The following is a 16,603-nucleotide window of genomic DNA, read 5'->3' on the forward strand; positions in this document are numbered from 1 at the left end:
GTTCAAAATTCAAATGTTTGAAATGTGAGATACCACCCAAAAACACCTTGTTAGTTTTTTTTAATGAAACTAGAGAGCAACATACAAAAATTTGCACATCTCCCCCTCCCTTTCTTCGTCTTCATTTCTGCCACTATCCCTATTAGAGAGTCAGCAGTGGATGGGTTTTGACTAAGTATTCTTACAGTTACAGATCTCTATGAAAAACAAACAGAGAGAGGAAAACAAATGTATTTAAAACTGAAGGCAATTTCCCATGCTACAGAAAATTGACATCAACAGCTATAAGGTACACGATGTTTCGTCAGTCCAACACCCCATGTTTACCCCATAGTTTTTCATTACAGCAAAGGATAGGATCCAGCGGTTTTGCATCCTAGAAACTGAAGCTACAGGCTGTAGAATTTCAGGCTTCTGTCCATGCCTGTGGAAGCCAGGAATTTAGCATGGTGCCCGAAGGCTACTCCTGTTGTCAGCCCACTGTGCTCTGTAGAAAAAAGAAAGGACAGTCAGACAATTTTTCACTCTATGATTATCACTTCAAAGAAACGGAAGGTAGAAGAAACAGCCAAAGTACTGATGCTAGCCACCAATACTAAAGACAATATTGTACAGTGGCTCTGGAGAATGATACAAAAGCAACAATCTCATACCTGTGAAATGAAGAACTTCTGTCCATTGCTTACAGATGAACACCTGGACATCAGTACCACCCAGGGCCAGATAGGTACCACTCTGATCAAAAATGAGAGACTTCACCTAAAGAGGAAAGTACAGAAAATAGATTTCTAGAAGCATGATATATTCGTATAATCTAGGACATCTCTGAGACCATCTACTTTGATGAAATCTACCCAGCCAAAACAAACAAATAAAGAGAACATGCCATAAATCCCCACTTTAGGGGAAAAGCGATCCCTGAAATAACCATCTCTGCTATGAATCCTACATACTGAAACAGTTTGCCTTCCCAATGTCAGGGACGATGCCTTCCCTACTGATGTTCAGGAAATACTGCTCTTCTTGACTATGTCATGACTGAACCTAGCCAGTGATTATTTGGGAACTACTGACTATTTGTTACGGTTTGGACTGTTTTTGTATTGTGCTATAATGTAATTACCTGTAGTGTGAGGGTGCACACATTTCAAAAGAAACCAAGCTCTCGTATAGCATAGAGACATTTTTTGTCCCAATTTCAAGGAAGAAATTCCAAAGCTTTAAAAGCAGCTAGGAGAAATCTGTCTGAAGAGATTTCAGTGGCTATATTAAAAAAAAAAGAGGAATAAAAAAATACAGAACTGACAAAGAAAATGCATCTAGGCAAACCTCGAAATTATTGTCCAGCTGCAGGGTCTTGAAATTCTTCAGTTTGCGGAGATCCCAGAGTTTGACGGAGGAGTCATCAGCAGCAGTGGCCAAGTAGTAGCCATTCTCGGAGAAGGCAATGCTAGTAATGGGACCAGAGTGTCCAGGGAAGTTTGCGACGTTAGTCCGTTCCTGAGGAAGGCAAGCAATTAGTGGATATTAAGAGTGATGTTGTACCCTCCAAAGAAATGCAACTCATGTCTCTTCTCTGCCTTCACCATGAACAGAGATGTGAGCATTCATTCTCTATTCCATAATATTCCTGTATAATACTTTGAGCTCAAAGCAACATAGACAGCAATACCTAGGAGGATAGATATTTCAGATAGACCAGATTTAAAGAGATTAAAAAACTGTTTGAAAGAGAATGAAATGAGCCTTTAGAGTTCATCATACTAGCAACTAATTTTTTTTTACTTTACAAAGATATGCCACCTCTCAAAGCAAATGTTTTCCAAGAACTTTACATTACCATTTAGATATCTTAAAAAAGCAACAAAAATATAAACATAATTGTTGCACATATCTTTCGATTCAGAAGAATGACAATTATACTTCATGAAGGTAGGAGTTATTTGAAATGTTCCCCATCTTTATCTACCGTATTTTCCGGCGTATAAGACGACTGGGCGTATAAGACGACCCCTGACTTTTCCTGTTAAAATATAGGGTTTGGGCTATACTCGCCGTATAAGACTGCCCCTCTTCCAACGCACACCAAATAAAAATTAAAAAACATCAACTGGCTCACCCACAATGTAAAAACAGCTGTGCTAGACCCAAAATGGCCCCTGAAACAAGCAGGAACCTCACACAGCCACAAAAAGCCCAAAAAAACAACTTTCACACTTTACACACACACACACAACACAACAGGCTCACCCACAATGTAAAAGCAGCTGTGCTAGACTCAAAATGGCCCCTGCAACAAGCAGGAACCTCACACAGCCACAAAAAGCCCAAAAAAACAACTTTCACACTTTACACACACAAAATTCCACATACAGCTTTGTGAGATTTTGTGTGTTTGTGTAGTTAGAGTGAAACACTACAGAAACACACTAAATCTCAGAAAGCTGCACAAATATTACTTTATTTTATTTTATTTTTATTTTTATATGAAAGCTAAATTTAAAACTTCCTAAACTTTAAATGGCTAGGTCTAAAAAAGAAGAACTAAAAAAACCCCAATTGACTATTTTTTTTAAAGCTCCCAAAGGGGAAAAAAACTTACCCAATAGAACAGGGGTCTCCAATCTTGGCAACTTTAAGACTTGTAGACTTCAACTCCCAGAATTCCTCAGCCAGCTTTGTTTTGCTGGCTGAGGAATTCTGGGAGTTGAAGTCCACAACTCCTGCCTGCATGATTGCAGGCAGGGAGTGGCTTGCTGATGGAATGGATTCAGGCAAGCGAAGCAAGGCAAGCGTTGCGATTAGCAGCTAAGGTAAGCAAGCTGGAGGGGGAAAACTTTTCCTTTTACAGGGCTCTGGGCTCTGGCGATCCCAGCTGAGTTGCCTGATTAGCAGGCAACGCAGCTGGGATCGTCAGAGCTTGGATCGATGGCTCTGGCGATCCCAGCTGCGTTGCCTGATCGGCAGGCAACTCAGCTGGGATCGTCAGAGCTTGCAGAGCCACGTAAAAAGAAAAAAGTTTTTTCCTTTAACATGGCTCTGGCATCCCAGCTGAGTTGCCTGATTAGCAAGCAAAGCTGGGATCGTCAGAGCTTCGATCGCCAGAGCCATTTAAGGCTCGTCAGAGTCTTTTGGTTACAGGAGCCTGGTTACGGGAGAACGACACCCGGCGTATAAGACGACCCCCGACTTTTGAGAAGATTTTCATGTGTTAAAAAGTCGTCTTATACGCCGGAAAATACGGTACATCTTTACGGGAGGAGGAACATTTGACATACTGCTCCTTAAGTCTTTTCCCCCAACAAAGAAGTAGTCAAGGAGAGTTCCATGTTCTTTTAACATTAGCTTGAGAACTTTCTAAATAATGGTATATAACAACAACCATACTTATTCTACTTATTCACAAAAGCATTAACAAACTAAATAAATCAGTAATTATCTAGTTCTAGTTAAGATACTGATGTATGAAATATTCCAGTTCTCATTCATAACCTATAAAAAGATAATAATACTTTAAAATATGCATGGTCAATGACAGCAAACCCTTAATAATCAGGCTTGCAAAGTAAAACTTTCCAACAGTGTCATATTAGAAGCCAATTCTTACCTTTAAATCCCAGATTTTAATCTGAGAGTCCATTGTTCCTGTCCCAAAAATAAGTCCATCAGGATGAAACTGAGCACAGGTGAGAGCTGCAGGAAAGAATATCGAATCACCGCATAAGTGAGGGAGCTCCAACCAGCTTCTTCCCTCCCGCATGTCCAACACATTGAGACTACACTTGTTCAAGCATGTCTCACGGAATACTCAATTTAGATTCTAAATACAAAATCCATACCACAGCCAGAAGTTTCGTCTGTGACTTTGGTGAGTACACGGCCAGTCTGGATGTCAGAGAAAGCCCAATACTATAAAAAGCAAAGTTTGAGGTTGTACATAAGCAGTTGGTGCCAGAAGATCATGACTTTCTTTATTGTTATATGTTGAATTCTTATTTTTCTTTTAAATCTAGGCTAAAAGATCCTCTGGATTCACGCTCACCTGGTCATCTGAAGAGCTCAGAAGATAATCGCCAGTAGCATGAAGACTCAGCCCTGTGACAGCACTTTCATGGGCTCGTACAACCTGCACACAGGAAGCGCCAGAGACTGACCAAATCCGGATAGTAGCATCTGGAGATGCTGAGAATACCAGTTCCTGCAGGGCAAAGAGAAGTCCATCTCCTTAAATACCAATTCTGTAAGATACATGTAAACCTGATTCCTTCAACAAATGTATGAGAAAACCTCGTAAGAGATTCTGTCATAGAAAAAGACTGCAGAAGGTCCAGAATTCTTACCTGGGATGGGTGGAACACTACGCTGGTGACCTTCTTTGTGTGACCTTTCAGGGTGGCCAGGATCTGTTCTGAGCTCTTGTCAAAGACAACAACATTTTTATCAGCTCCACCTGCAAACAAGAAACCAGAGCAGCTCAGCAACAGAATCAGTTAACAGAAAGCATTCTTCAGTGGTTGACTTAAAATACATATAAGCGGGGTAATATTGTGGTAACATTAATACTGGTGCTTCAGGGAAACAGACCTCTGCAACATAAAATATGGAATGTAAGCTACTGTCCTTTCAAAAATACATTTGGAGCAAAAAAACAGCACTCTGGGAAATAAAGGAAGCAGAAGTCTTAACATACCTGTGAGGATCTTGTTGGTGTCAGAAGGACACAGGTCAAGAGCAAGGATGCCAGGGATACTGGCACTGTGCAATCCCTGTTTAAAAACACAAAGGTATGGCAATTAGCATTCCAAATCTTCTCATTTTAATCACTGACCAGTGAGCAACATAAGAGGAGGTTTTTACAAGAGGTGGCTGTCTCTGTAAGTGTGTCGGTGGGAGGTGTTTGTGTGTGCTTACTCCATTTTTTTGTTTGCTAATGCTCCTAAAATGCTCCTAAAAACTAAGCAGTTTTCATCCTAGCAAGATGTGGCAAACGTCCCACTGAAGATTTGCAACATTAGCAGAAAAAATAAAAAGTAAATCCAGCATCAACAAAGCAAAATAATTGCCAGGCATAATGAAACAGAGGAACCAAGATTAAAATTACAAGCAAAATACCAGTAGCACATCACTGCATAGATATACTGCTATTTTGATGTAGAGATAGTATGTGCATACAAGAAATTCTCTATTTTTAAAAGGAGTATAGGAGTATATAATCTCAGACATTCCAGAGTACAGCAATATCTAAAATGTAAAGAACTACCATTTATTTAAATGTTGCCCCATCAGTGTGAAAGAAGGAAATTCACCAGCATTGTTAAAGAAATTTACAAATCTTCAAGACTCTTAGGATATTCTTCTCAATTAATCATATATTTACCACATGTGAAGCCACCTGCCGGTATCTATTAAGTTCTTCCGGTTTCACCAATTCCTCTGGCACAGTCTTCCCTCTCTGCAAAAAGAAAAAAACAAAATTCATCTACGAAGAACAGGACGGGCAATTGGATCACTCGGTCTTCTGTTAAGAGAACTGCTATGCACATCCCAGAATCACTTCAGATTCCACAGCCCAGTTTAGTAAAAAGGGGCACTTGCCTTTTTACGCTCTGTGGTCAGCACTGTGGCTTTGTCTTGAAGCTGCAAGACAGAAAAACAGAAAAATTGGAAAAACTATGCTGTGATAGTGCTTGAAATTAGATATTTTGCGAAGTTGCATACTCAAAATGGTACATGTTTTTGCGCATTCCTACTACAGAAATGTCACAATGATTTCTATATTTAACAGTTCAGGCCAATGTATTATAACTGTTTATCTGTAGTCCTCAGCCGAGAACTTTTCTTACTTTCTGGATAATTTCTGGGGTCATTCCTGCCAACTCTCCTAAATCCATTGGTTCACCGGCACCCTGGAAAAAAGAGCAAATACAGCATTTTAGTTCAGAGAAAGAAGATACAGCATGAAGAGAATTACAAAAATATGTGGAACATACCATAGGATTTGGTTGTGAAGAGGGCATAGCTTGGGGAACAATGAGGCCAGCCTGGGGTTTCAGAGTTGCCAAAGCTGTGAAGAAAGAGATGATTTGGCAGGTTTAACACAGTTGGTAAAACGGGGACTCTTCTTGCATCCCATTAAAAAATAAAAATAAAAATTCTGTGCTATACCTTCTCTTGCAGCAGTCACCTCTTTGGTGAGACGAGCAATGACACGGCAAGCAGCATCATGTTGGTAGAGTGCGTGAGAAAGTTCCTGGCGTGTAGTCTGAAGCTGCTGGCGCAAAGTGAAACTGTGTAGCATGACAGCATCCTGAAGGAAGTAATTCAGTACATTAATATTGCATGTGATGAAATCTGGATGTGCTGGCTTAGTGAGTAACTGAACACACAGCATGACAGCATATGCAGTCCATTAGTTTCTGCCTTGGTCTTCCCACCATTGTGAACAGAAAATTAAAGTAAAATGGATAGCTTTCATGTCACTTGACACCAGCCTATTGATTTTTACGACACCCTTGTTCTACGAGCACAAAATTTTATTGTTGATGTTACATGACTGGCAGAAATTATTTGCTCACGATAAAGTAAGAATTCTGGATTACTGTATATATATATATATATATATATACCCATTCATCTTGTAGTGCCTTCAGGATAGCTGGAATACTGGTAGCAGAAGGAGGCTTAGGCCGAATTGGATGGGCAACTGTGAATAAAATATATACAAGCATTAATTCTAGAGAACTCCAATATGTACCCTCACAAGCCTTTAAATCATGGCTATGACAGTTTTGTCAACTTTTAGTGAATTATTTAATTTTGTCTATTTTGGGGGGGGGGTTGTAGTGTGATCCAGGTGCGGGTAGAATTGAAGACTATGAATGGAACTGGAAAAGCAAAGAGGCTATATTCATGCCTTGCTATTTTAAAACCCAAGGAGCTGAAAAAAGCTGCAGAAGGGACACATGTTTTATAAAAATCTGACCAGACTTTGATATAATTATAGTTGGAGACAGATGTTCAAGCAAATCGGATTGAAAGAACAACATGGAAACAATGGACAAAGTACAAAGTGAAAAAATGCGAACATAAACATAGGTGGGATTTCTGATTAGGGAGAAGTGCCAGATATACATTTTAAGTCAAACGTTGCTTTGGTTAGGGAGATGGGCAGGATATAAATTAATAAATAAGATTTATACATATATACATTTTTTGAAATATTGTTCTAAATGGATCTTTTGAACAATCTTTTCCATAAACCTGGCCCTGATGGTTTGGAATCACTTTAGTTTATACCTTTTACTATAAACTAACGAATATTTTCAAGACTTACATACAACTTTGTAAGAGACCAGTCAGATTAGGTATTCTGCATTCAACAAACAAATTCTCCTGATCTTCCTTACCTTTGATATCTAACAGCTGTTCCTCAGACAGTGGCTGGTTGTTCACTGGATCAGTCCCATTCTCTGCAATATACTTTTCAATCAGTCTTCGCTCATAAACATGGTTTGAGACTGGGGACAGACAGGGATGTTCTGGTACCTCATTAGAAACTGCACCAAAAAAAAAAAAAAAAAGGTGGAGGTGTGGGGGGGGGGGGAAATGCTGTATTTAGTAATTTAGACAACAGGATCAACTTTTGACAGGCATGTCTTCTATCAACAATATTAATATGTATCTTTCTATTCTTTTTGAAAATAGGAAAATGTAATGAATTGTGCTATGGGATTCTTGGTGCTTCAGGCCAAGTCTCAGCACTGCTTCCAACTATTCAGGGGGGCCTAGATGATTGGCAAGAGAGATACAGAATTGTTTGTCTTTTGTTCATTGGGAGTGGGGACACATATCCTGTTTCCCTGAAAATAAGACATTCCCTGATAATAAGCCCAATCGGGCTTTTGAGCGCATGCGCTACAATAAGCCACCCCCTGAAAATAAGCCCTCCCCAAAAATATTTAAACGCATGCGCAGCTGGTCCCCACAATTTCCTCTGGTTAGGGTTAGGGTGACAGAGCTGGAAATCAGTTAAGATGGCAAGAGGAGCCCCGTCTTGCTTCACGTGCCCCAAAATAATAAGACCTCCTTGAAAATAAGGCCAAGTGCTTATTTCGGGGTTCAAAAAAATATAAGACAGGGTCTTATTTTCGGGGAAACACAGTAACAGACTCAAGTTAGGCATTTTTTTAATTTTTGACACACCAAGCCCAAATGGTTCATCAGCACTGTATTAAGACAAAATAAAATACACATATAAAGTTCCATTTAAAGACTTTAAAACCCATTAAAAACTTGTTGTGTATACCAGTATGTTACCAGTAAATGTTTATTGTGGTCATAACACACAAATAGAAAATAGAGGTATAATTTAAAAGTTTGATGTAATACAACAGTTTAACAGTTAAGTTGATAGGTATTACATAAAACATCTAAAACTTAATTTTATACTTGTTTTTGATACTTGTTTTTCTAGCCAGAGTTAAAAATTTGCCTGCTGCCATTGTAATTTTAGAAATTTCCTCTGACAGCAAAATTATAACATATTCAAAAATATATTTCCATGGTTTCAATTTTAAAATATGTGTTTATATCCTGCCAAAAATTCTTGCAAAAATCACAGTGCAGTAAAATATGATCCACAGTTTCAAGGTCAGTACATTTACAGGGACAACTTTTGAGTGATGCGAATCTTGACCAATAAAATTGCTGGAATAAGGGAATTAGACGTTTAGAAATCCATCCCAACATCGGGTGAGTGCAGCATAGCTGAAATTACCAAGCATTGTTCAAAGCATTCCTATGTTGAGCACATTATATTAATAGGGGGATATAATTAAAATATATGTTACTATTAGCAAACAGGGCACTCTGAAAAATAGCAGTTTGTGTATTAAGTTCAGTTGTGCAAATGCATTTCTGGATACCACTAATGTGTAGATATCTACATTCAAGTCTGAATCTGGGATTACATGGAAACTGCAGACCCGAATCCTCAAAACAGATTAAATGTCTAATGTTCAATCTGTATTTTGACTGATCGGGAATATCTTTGTGTTGATTAAGCCTCGATGAATAGCAAGATTGTTTGAATTTCATTGGAAAGAAGAGACAGGATTTGGTATCACTAATTGTTGCTAATACTTGTTCGCCAAATTCCAGATGTCAGTAATTTGATACATATGTTAAATAGCATGGAGGATAAGACAGGATACTGAAGAAAGCCATAGTCATGCTAAAGCCACCAACCGGAGTCTAAATGCAGGACACAACAAGAAACAGTGACCAACTTCTATCCATCTCTTTTGACAGATACTAGTAGTGAAAGTCATCAAGATAACAGATGTACGAATCCACTCCCTCCATCTCAACATACAGAATGAAGGCAACTAAACTAGGTCCCTTAATTAGGCCCAAAATAGAGCTAGATAATTGATCTATATTCCAAAAAATTATGTAGATATTTCTCCCTTTGTGGAAAGCCAGAGATTAAATGTAAGACATGAAGACAAGATTAGTGATTGAGAATAAAACAAGCATATTCTGTAAACCATGTTATTGTCTTTTTATATAAACTATATAGAACAGGACCTTGCACATTTACTTTCACAAGATGATTACAAACTGGTAATATTCAGTTAGAATATTAAGTCCCAAATCAAGAGAAGTAAAAAAAAAAATGATTTAATAATATATTTTAAAAAGCTACTATTTGAAATATATCTATGCTAATCAGACTCACAGGCATTTCTTAAACCTTTAAGATGCAAATGCAATCTATGCCCACAACGCTGAATGTGCAATTTATATAATCAAAATGTAGTCAAAACAAATGAGAATATGACTGGAATAAAAATATACAAACTTTCCCTTTAACAAGCTAAAGGGAAAATAAGAAAATAAGAGATGAGATACGACAGAAGCAATTTCACTGAAGAAAAGCAAAAAGAAAGGCTAGAGATGTGGGATGCCTACAGAAGTGGATAGCAGTTTTCTGGAAAAAAAATATACTGCTTCCAGCAGACTCCACTATTTATGAAAAAAATGTGATCAATAAAAAAAAGAAAGAAAAAGCTCCCTAAGATGTACGATTGAGAAGGGTCAGCTTTATCTTCATCTAGGAACTGTTCAGAGACCAGGTACCAAATTGTGAAGAAGGGTTTTTTTCCCCCTCTAACATCTAAATGGACTATTGAATCCATTCTTCGGTGTCTTGCCTTGTGGAGAGAGGGGGAGGAAGGGCTTTCTTTCTCCTGTGACGACCACTCAGCTCCCACCGATCTACCTGCCGTCTACCACAGTGACCGTAATCCTCTCTCACTGACTGTAAACATTACAACCCCTCAGACACCTCCATACTGGGAACTGCCACGGTTAACCGCCCAACGGTCGCGGCTGTTAAAAGGGGAGCCCCTCTCTCGAGCCTCCTCCCTCCGTGCGAGGCCGCAGCCCTGCGGGAAGAACGAGAGCCGAGGAGAAAGCGGGTCACTCACTGGAGCATATGAGGGACATGGCGAGCAGGATAATCCCCCTGTGGCTATTGTAATGGTATAATCCCTCGGGCTTTAACCCTTGTGGCGGCTTCGGGGCCACGAGGGCCGAGGAGGAGGAAGATTCGGCTTTCGATAGTCCGGTTCAGCTTTTTTAAAGGCCACCACGCCACGGGCCACGAATCGCGCGCGAACCTCCAGCAAGAGGCCGGAAGCGGAACCTCTCCGCTCTCTCACGCCCCGTTAGGGGCAGAAAACCCGCCGCGTGACCTAACCGTCCGGCGAACACAAGCTACTTCCGGATCCGGAGGCCACCCCCTCGGGGAAAAAAAACTACCATTCCCGTCATGCACTTGCTGGGCATAACGCGGGTCTGGAAGTATGGTTGAAAAGTAGATTTATTCAGCGATACTTGCCAAGCTCCGATAACAGGAAATAATGGAAAATGCAAACCGTATCTCTGTAATGTATCTAGTCAGTCTTGGAAAACAGCAAAAGTAACCAAATGACTTTTCATATGAAATTTAGATGACTTGCCCCCTGAAAACTGCCTAGAGAAGTCCCTGCAGTTTTCCTGGAAAAATTTCTTCTATATTCAAAGGGATTCCAAACATCTTATTCAGTTTAATGCATTATAATTAGTATCTAATGGATGGAAAAAAAAAGTATAAATTGATTTTTATTATCTGATCATTCTCTCCTTCACATGGACTTTCAAGTCACTTCCACCCACCGCAGGGAGACGGAACCAACCAAATGGTTCCGTCCCAGGCGCCTGATGGACCCCGAAAGGTTCCTGATGGAGCTTGGGCCATTTCCTGAGACTCTGGCTCACGACTCGACTGAGGACCTGGTGGTCGCCTGGGACAGGGCGGCTACTGGGGCCTTGGACCGCATCGTGCCTTTGCGGCCTCTGACGCGATGCCGATCTCGTCTAGCTCCTTGGTTTTCCGAGGAGCTGAGAGAGATGAAGCGTCGGAAAAGACGCCTGGAGAATGATTGGAGGACAAGCCGATCTGAATCTGACCGAACACAGGTGAGATCTTATATTAAGATCTACCTAGTGGCGATAAGAGCGGCGAAGTCTAGCTACTTCTCCGCTCTTATTGCATCTGCAGAGAACCGCCCAGCTGCGCTGTTTAGGGTGACCCGCTCCCTACTTCAGGTGGGGGTACGGGAAGATCCCTTAAAGGGTCGAGCTGAGGATTTTGTACAATTCCTGCATGATAAAGTCGCTCAGATTCGGGAAGGCCTGGACTCCGATTGGGTAGATCCAGGGGAGGAGACGGGGGCAGGTCTTGAGAGCGTTATCTGGGAAGAGTTTGACTCTGTGGCTCCTGAGGACGTGGACAGGATTCTGGGCAAGCTTAACGCTGCCACATGTTTATTGGACCCGTGTCCCTCCTGGTTGGTACTGGCCTCCCGGGAGGTTACACGAGGCTGGCTCCAGGGGATTATAAATGTTTCTCTGAGTGAGGGTGTCTTTCCCGCCGCCTTGAAAGAGGCGGTTGTGAAGCCCCTCCTCAAGAAGCCTTCCCTGGACCCGGCTATATTATCAAATTATCGTCCAGTCTCCAATCTTCGCTTTGTTGCGAAGGTTGTTGAGAGTGTGGTGGCGCGACAACTACCCCGATACCTGGATGAAGTTGTCTATCTGGATCCGTTCCAGTCGGGCTTCAGGTCACGATACAGCACAGAAACGGCATTGGTCGCATTGGTGGATGATCTCTGGAGGGCTCGGGACAGAGGTTGCTCCTCTATCCTGGTCCTATTAGATCTCTCAGCAGCTTTTGATACCATCGACCATGGTATCTTACTGCACCGGCTGGAGGGGTTAGGTATAGGGGGCACTGTTCTTCGGTGGTTCTCCTCCTTCCTCTCTGACCGTTCGCAGTTTGTGTTGGCAGGGGGGCAGAGGTCGACCTCGAGGCACCTTATTTGTGGGGTGCCGCAAGGGTCAGTCCTCTCACCCCTTCTGTTCAACATTTATGTAAAACCGCTAGGTGAGATCATCCGTGGTTTTGGGGTGAGTGTTCATCAGTATGCTGATGACACACAGCTATACATCTCCACCCCAGACCACCCCAATGATGCCCTTGCTGTGATGTCCCGTTGCCTGGAGGCCGTGCGGATCTGGATGGGGAGAAACAAGCTCAGACTCAACCCCTCCAAGACCGAGTGGCTGTGGCTTCCGGCGTCCCGGTATAGTCAGCTGGTACCATCACTGACAATAGGGGATGAGATCTTGCTCCCCACAGAGAGGGCCCGCAACTTGGGTGTCCTCCTGGATTCACGGTTATCTTTAGAAGATCATTTGACGGCCGTGGCCAGGGGTGCCTTTTATCAGGTTCGCCTGATCCGCCAGTTGCGTCCCTTTCTGGATCGGGACGCCTTGCGCACGGTCACTCATGCCCTAGTTACCTCCCGTATGGACTACTGTAATGCTCTCTACATGGGGCTCCCCTTGAAAAGCACCCGGAGGCTCCAACTGGTCCAGAACGTAGCCGCGCGGGTGATTATGGGCGCAGCTCATTACGCCCATGTAACACCTCTCCTACGCGAGCTGCACTGGCTCCCGGTGGTCTTCCGGGTGCGATTCAAGGTGTTAGTTATCACCTTTAAAGCGCTCCATGGCTTAGGACCTGGGTACCTACGAGACCGTCTTTTGCCACCAATAGCCTCCCACCGACCAGTTCGTTCTCACAGGGAGGGACTACTCAGAGTACCGTCAGTCAAATTATGTCGACTGGCGACTCCCAGGGGGAGGGCCTTCTCTGTGGGGGCTCCAACCCTTTGGAATGAACTGCCCCCGGAGATACGGAATATCCCTGATCTCCGTGCTTTCCGCCGTGCCCTCAAGACCCTGATGTTCCAACAGGCAGGGCTAAACATACAAACATGCAAATGATTTTTTAAATATTATCTAATTCTGGGTTTTATTTAATTGACCAAACTAAGTAACAATTTTAATTAGCAATTTTATGATGTTTGTGTATCTATATTTTTCTTGACTGTACACCGCCTTGAGTCCTACGGGAGAAAGGCGGTATAGAAATATAATAAATAAATAAATAAATAAATAAATTTGATGAAAATAGTTACAAATTCCTACAACTTTCAAATTGTAATATAAACCATTTTCTAAATGTCAAAAGTCGAAATTGGACTTTGGAGGGGGTTGTATTCTCATCACCTGCCTCTTGTACTGTGTTGTGAATCTTTCAATAATTGTGATAAGGCAAGGATTAAAAGAGAACATTTAAGGCTATCTACTTTATAATGCAGTTACTGCTACTTCTGTTGGGCTGGATTCCCTAAACACAACTCTGAACACAGAAGCTACCATACACTTCCATGAAATTGAACTTTTAGCTTTTGTAAAAGTGTACAAGATGATAACTGCGCTGCTGCCACATGGACAAGGAAAAACCACTCCATTTTGCTTAATGCAGTTTGCATAGGGTTGCCAGGTCTGCTTCCAAAAAATAGCGGACAAGCGTGTGTGTGTGTGTGTGTGTGTTAAGTAGTAAAAAAAAAATTACAATTAAATTATATATTTTCTTACAAACATTTTAACACATATTAAAATAATCACTTCAAAACTTTACTTAAAATTCAAAACATCAAATATATTATAATAATATGTAAAATATTAAATTACATTTTACTTTGCTGTCGTGTGTATTTTTTATTTGACTGCGCAGCTTTGATAAATTCTTTGTGTTTAAGGAATAATTCTTTAATTTCAGTACAACGTTGAGAAATATTAAAAAATATACAAAGTTCACTTCGAACTGATGGTACAAGCAGTCGGTTACGTTCGTCAGTCCACAATTTCCCATGACACTGAAAATTCATTCAACGTTTGCATTTGATACCGGAATTGATGCACAATACTGGAACAGTTTCAGTAAACTCGGAGCTGGCTCTTTCTTGAAAAAGTACATCCACTTATCAAGGGATGAATCGCCCTGCAGATGAACATAAACTTCTTCTAAGGCAGAAATTTCATCGAAGAGAGTGTTGGGTGGAAGTTCTTCTCGCCATGGTGATAATAACCAGATGTTTGTCATTTCTTCTAAAGTTGGAGGATTATTGTGATCGATTAGATTGAAACAACTTAGCGTCTCATATACTGAATCGGTGAAATTATACCACTTTTCTAGGTATGCAATGGCTTTGATACACGTTGATGGCTTCTTTCTTGAACTTTTGCACGGCATTCTCAGGCAAATGTTTTTTACGTAAGGCAAATAAAACTTTCATTCCAAAAAACTGCTCATCGTATTTTTTTTGCAAAGAACCACGCAGCTTACACATGATAATGTGAAAAAATCACATGCAAGAATTTTCTTGCTTTCCAGCTTCAGTAGGGTGTCTTGCATTATTGACATGAAGAAGTGCGTGAACTATAAATACAATTCTGAAATTGTTGGTTCATTGTCCTTTGCGAGTTCATTTTCCTGATCTGAAATAAGGTTCCAGATAACCTTATGGCACTCATCAGATCCAAGAGAAATAAAATACAATTTTAGAAGTATCCAGTTTAAAAGAAGTCTTTCGACCGCTTTAAACAAACTTAACCAACGTGTTGGAACATGGCGCAAAACTTCATGGAATTCTGACTCGCAAAACTTACGTGCCATTTCATCATAAAGCTTTTGAATAAAAAAAATGTCCACTATTTTGTGAAAAAAAAATAGTGAACATAATGTGAAAAAAGTGGACTGTCTGCTCAAATAGTGGACACCTGGCAACCCTAATTTTGCACAGGCAGCAAAATGAAGATGTTTGTCTGTGGGCTTTGTGGCATCCTCACATTTGCCATTTTGGTGCACCCACCAAGGTTTGCAGGCATAGTGAAAATGACATTGCTTCTGTCCCTGCATCAGGGTGAATGACCACCGGGGCATTGCCGCAGCCATAACTTTGAAATGGGTTTATAAGTTGCTTGGGTGGTAGAGGTCTGTTGTAACTTTGAACAGCCATTAAGTGAGCAGTCATAACTGAAGGAAAACCTGTAGTGATCCAGTTTAAGTCAAAGATCCTTCCTTTCCTTACTTGAAAACAATCCCACAAAATTTGAAAGGGGAGTTAAAGTGAGAATAGGACTGTGCCCTCTGGTACTGTTACACTGAGACATGCTTAACCTCTTCTGTTTACTTGCACCAGGAATATAAGAGGCAACCTCACTATCAACTTGTGAAAACTTTTTTTTTGTCTTCCAGTTCAGAACTGAAAATATGATACAGGTAAAAGTGAAGCCCTGACAGCTCCATGTTTTCAACGAAGAAGTTGTAAAAAAAATTCTATCTAGCTTTTCTGAATAAATGTAATTACAAACTTACAGACAAATATGGCTATCTCTTGATATTGATATCTAAAATGTACTTGATGTTTTAATGTCCTATGACAGTTCCTGTGTGCAAGTTCTCAGGAAAATTCTGAAAGTATGTTTTGCTTGAAGAAAACGGAGTGCTGGGGTTGTAGTAATGTAACGCATTTCCCAGGATTAATTTAACCAGTTTGCTGAATTATTTCAATATTCTGGCCTACCACAATGATCTATAAACAGAGGATGGATTCACCTCAAATGTTAGATTAAAACATCATTAACTACTTTATGGCCTTTGTTTTATACCAATATAACCAAGTGATGCTTAAAACAATCTTTATACAGAATAAAATGTACACGTTTATATATTTACAAAAGAAATGAAACTGAAATGAAAGTATTTGGAAATAAGAGACCCAGAGAAAATGGCTGATCAAAACCACAGGTATCTAGACACAGAAAGGCGCCTTTTTGCAAATTAGGTTCTGGCCCACATAGCATACTACTGTCTATTCTAATAAAACAAGTACCAGATTTCACATCTCCAAGTAGTATGCATGCTCCCTATTTGAGGTTGTATTTCAAACATTCCATTTTAATGAATATACTGCCTTCAGAATGTGCCTATAAATTGAATACTATATTTAAGGAACTCATCATCAAAATTGCTGAACTGTGATACCTTCTGATGCATAAACATTTGTAAGAGATACAGCCAACTTGTGTGTGTTGGCAAAATGTAGTTCAAAATTCAAATGTTTGAAATGTGAGATACCACCCA

General features: G+C 40.6%; 1 protein-coding gene across 2 annotated transcripts; it reads right to left on the reverse strand.

The window, feature by feature from the left end:
* Positions 1-43: 43 nt before the first annotated feature.
* On the reverse strand, positions 44-10,716 carry PRPF19 (pre-mRNA processing factor 19). 2 transcript variants are annotated; one of them, XR_011599718.1, is made up of 17 exons: positions 10,491-10,716; positions 7,407-7,556; positions 6,627-6,703; positions 6,166-6,307; positions 5,991-6,064; positions 5,844-5,906; positions 5,596-5,637; positions 5,378-5,452; positions 4,691-4,766; positions 4,341-4,450; positions 4,043-4,198; positions 3,840-3,909; positions 3,608-3,693; positions 1,330-1,500; positions 654-759; positions 328-487; positions 44-197 (listed from the first exon to the last, which is right to left on the reverse strand). XR_011599718.1 is itself a non-coding variant. In XM_070931760.1 (16 exons), exons 1-16 carry the CDS (start codon positions 10,507-10,509, stop codon positions 390-392), a joined length of 1,515 nt encoding a protein of 504 aa, XP_070787861.1. In that variant the 5' UTR covers positions 10,510-10,716; the 3' UTR covers positions 44-389. The 2 variants fall into 2 exon arrangements, 1 of the variants encoding a protein (XP_070787861.1); XM_070931760.1 differs by having other exon boundaries at positions 44-487.
* Positions 10,717-16,603: the final 5,887 nt, after the last annotated feature.

The sequence above is a fragment of the Pituophis catenifer genome, unplaced genomic scaffold, assembly GCF_029215685.1.
Source record: "Pituophis catenifer annectens isolate HBS135680 unplaced genomic scaffold, rPitCat1.0.hap2 SCAF_1, whole genome shotgun sequence".
Classification (NCBI taxonomy): domain Eukaryota; kingdom Metazoa; phylum Chordata; class Lepidosauria; order Squamata; family Colubridae; genus Pituophis; species Pituophis catenifer.

Excerpts from the sequence above, each read along its gene's own strand:
- PRPF19 (XM_070931760.1), bottom strand. Across the intron at positions 3,910-4,042 it reads TGAGCTCTTCAGATGACCAG|TATTGGGCTTTCTCTGACAT; the intron begins GTGAGCGTGAAT and ends TGCTTTTTATAG. Across the intron at positions 3,694-3,839 it reads AGACGAAACTTCTGGCTGTG|CTCTCACCTGTGCTCAGTTT; the intron begins GTATGGATTTTG and ends TCTTTCCTGCAG.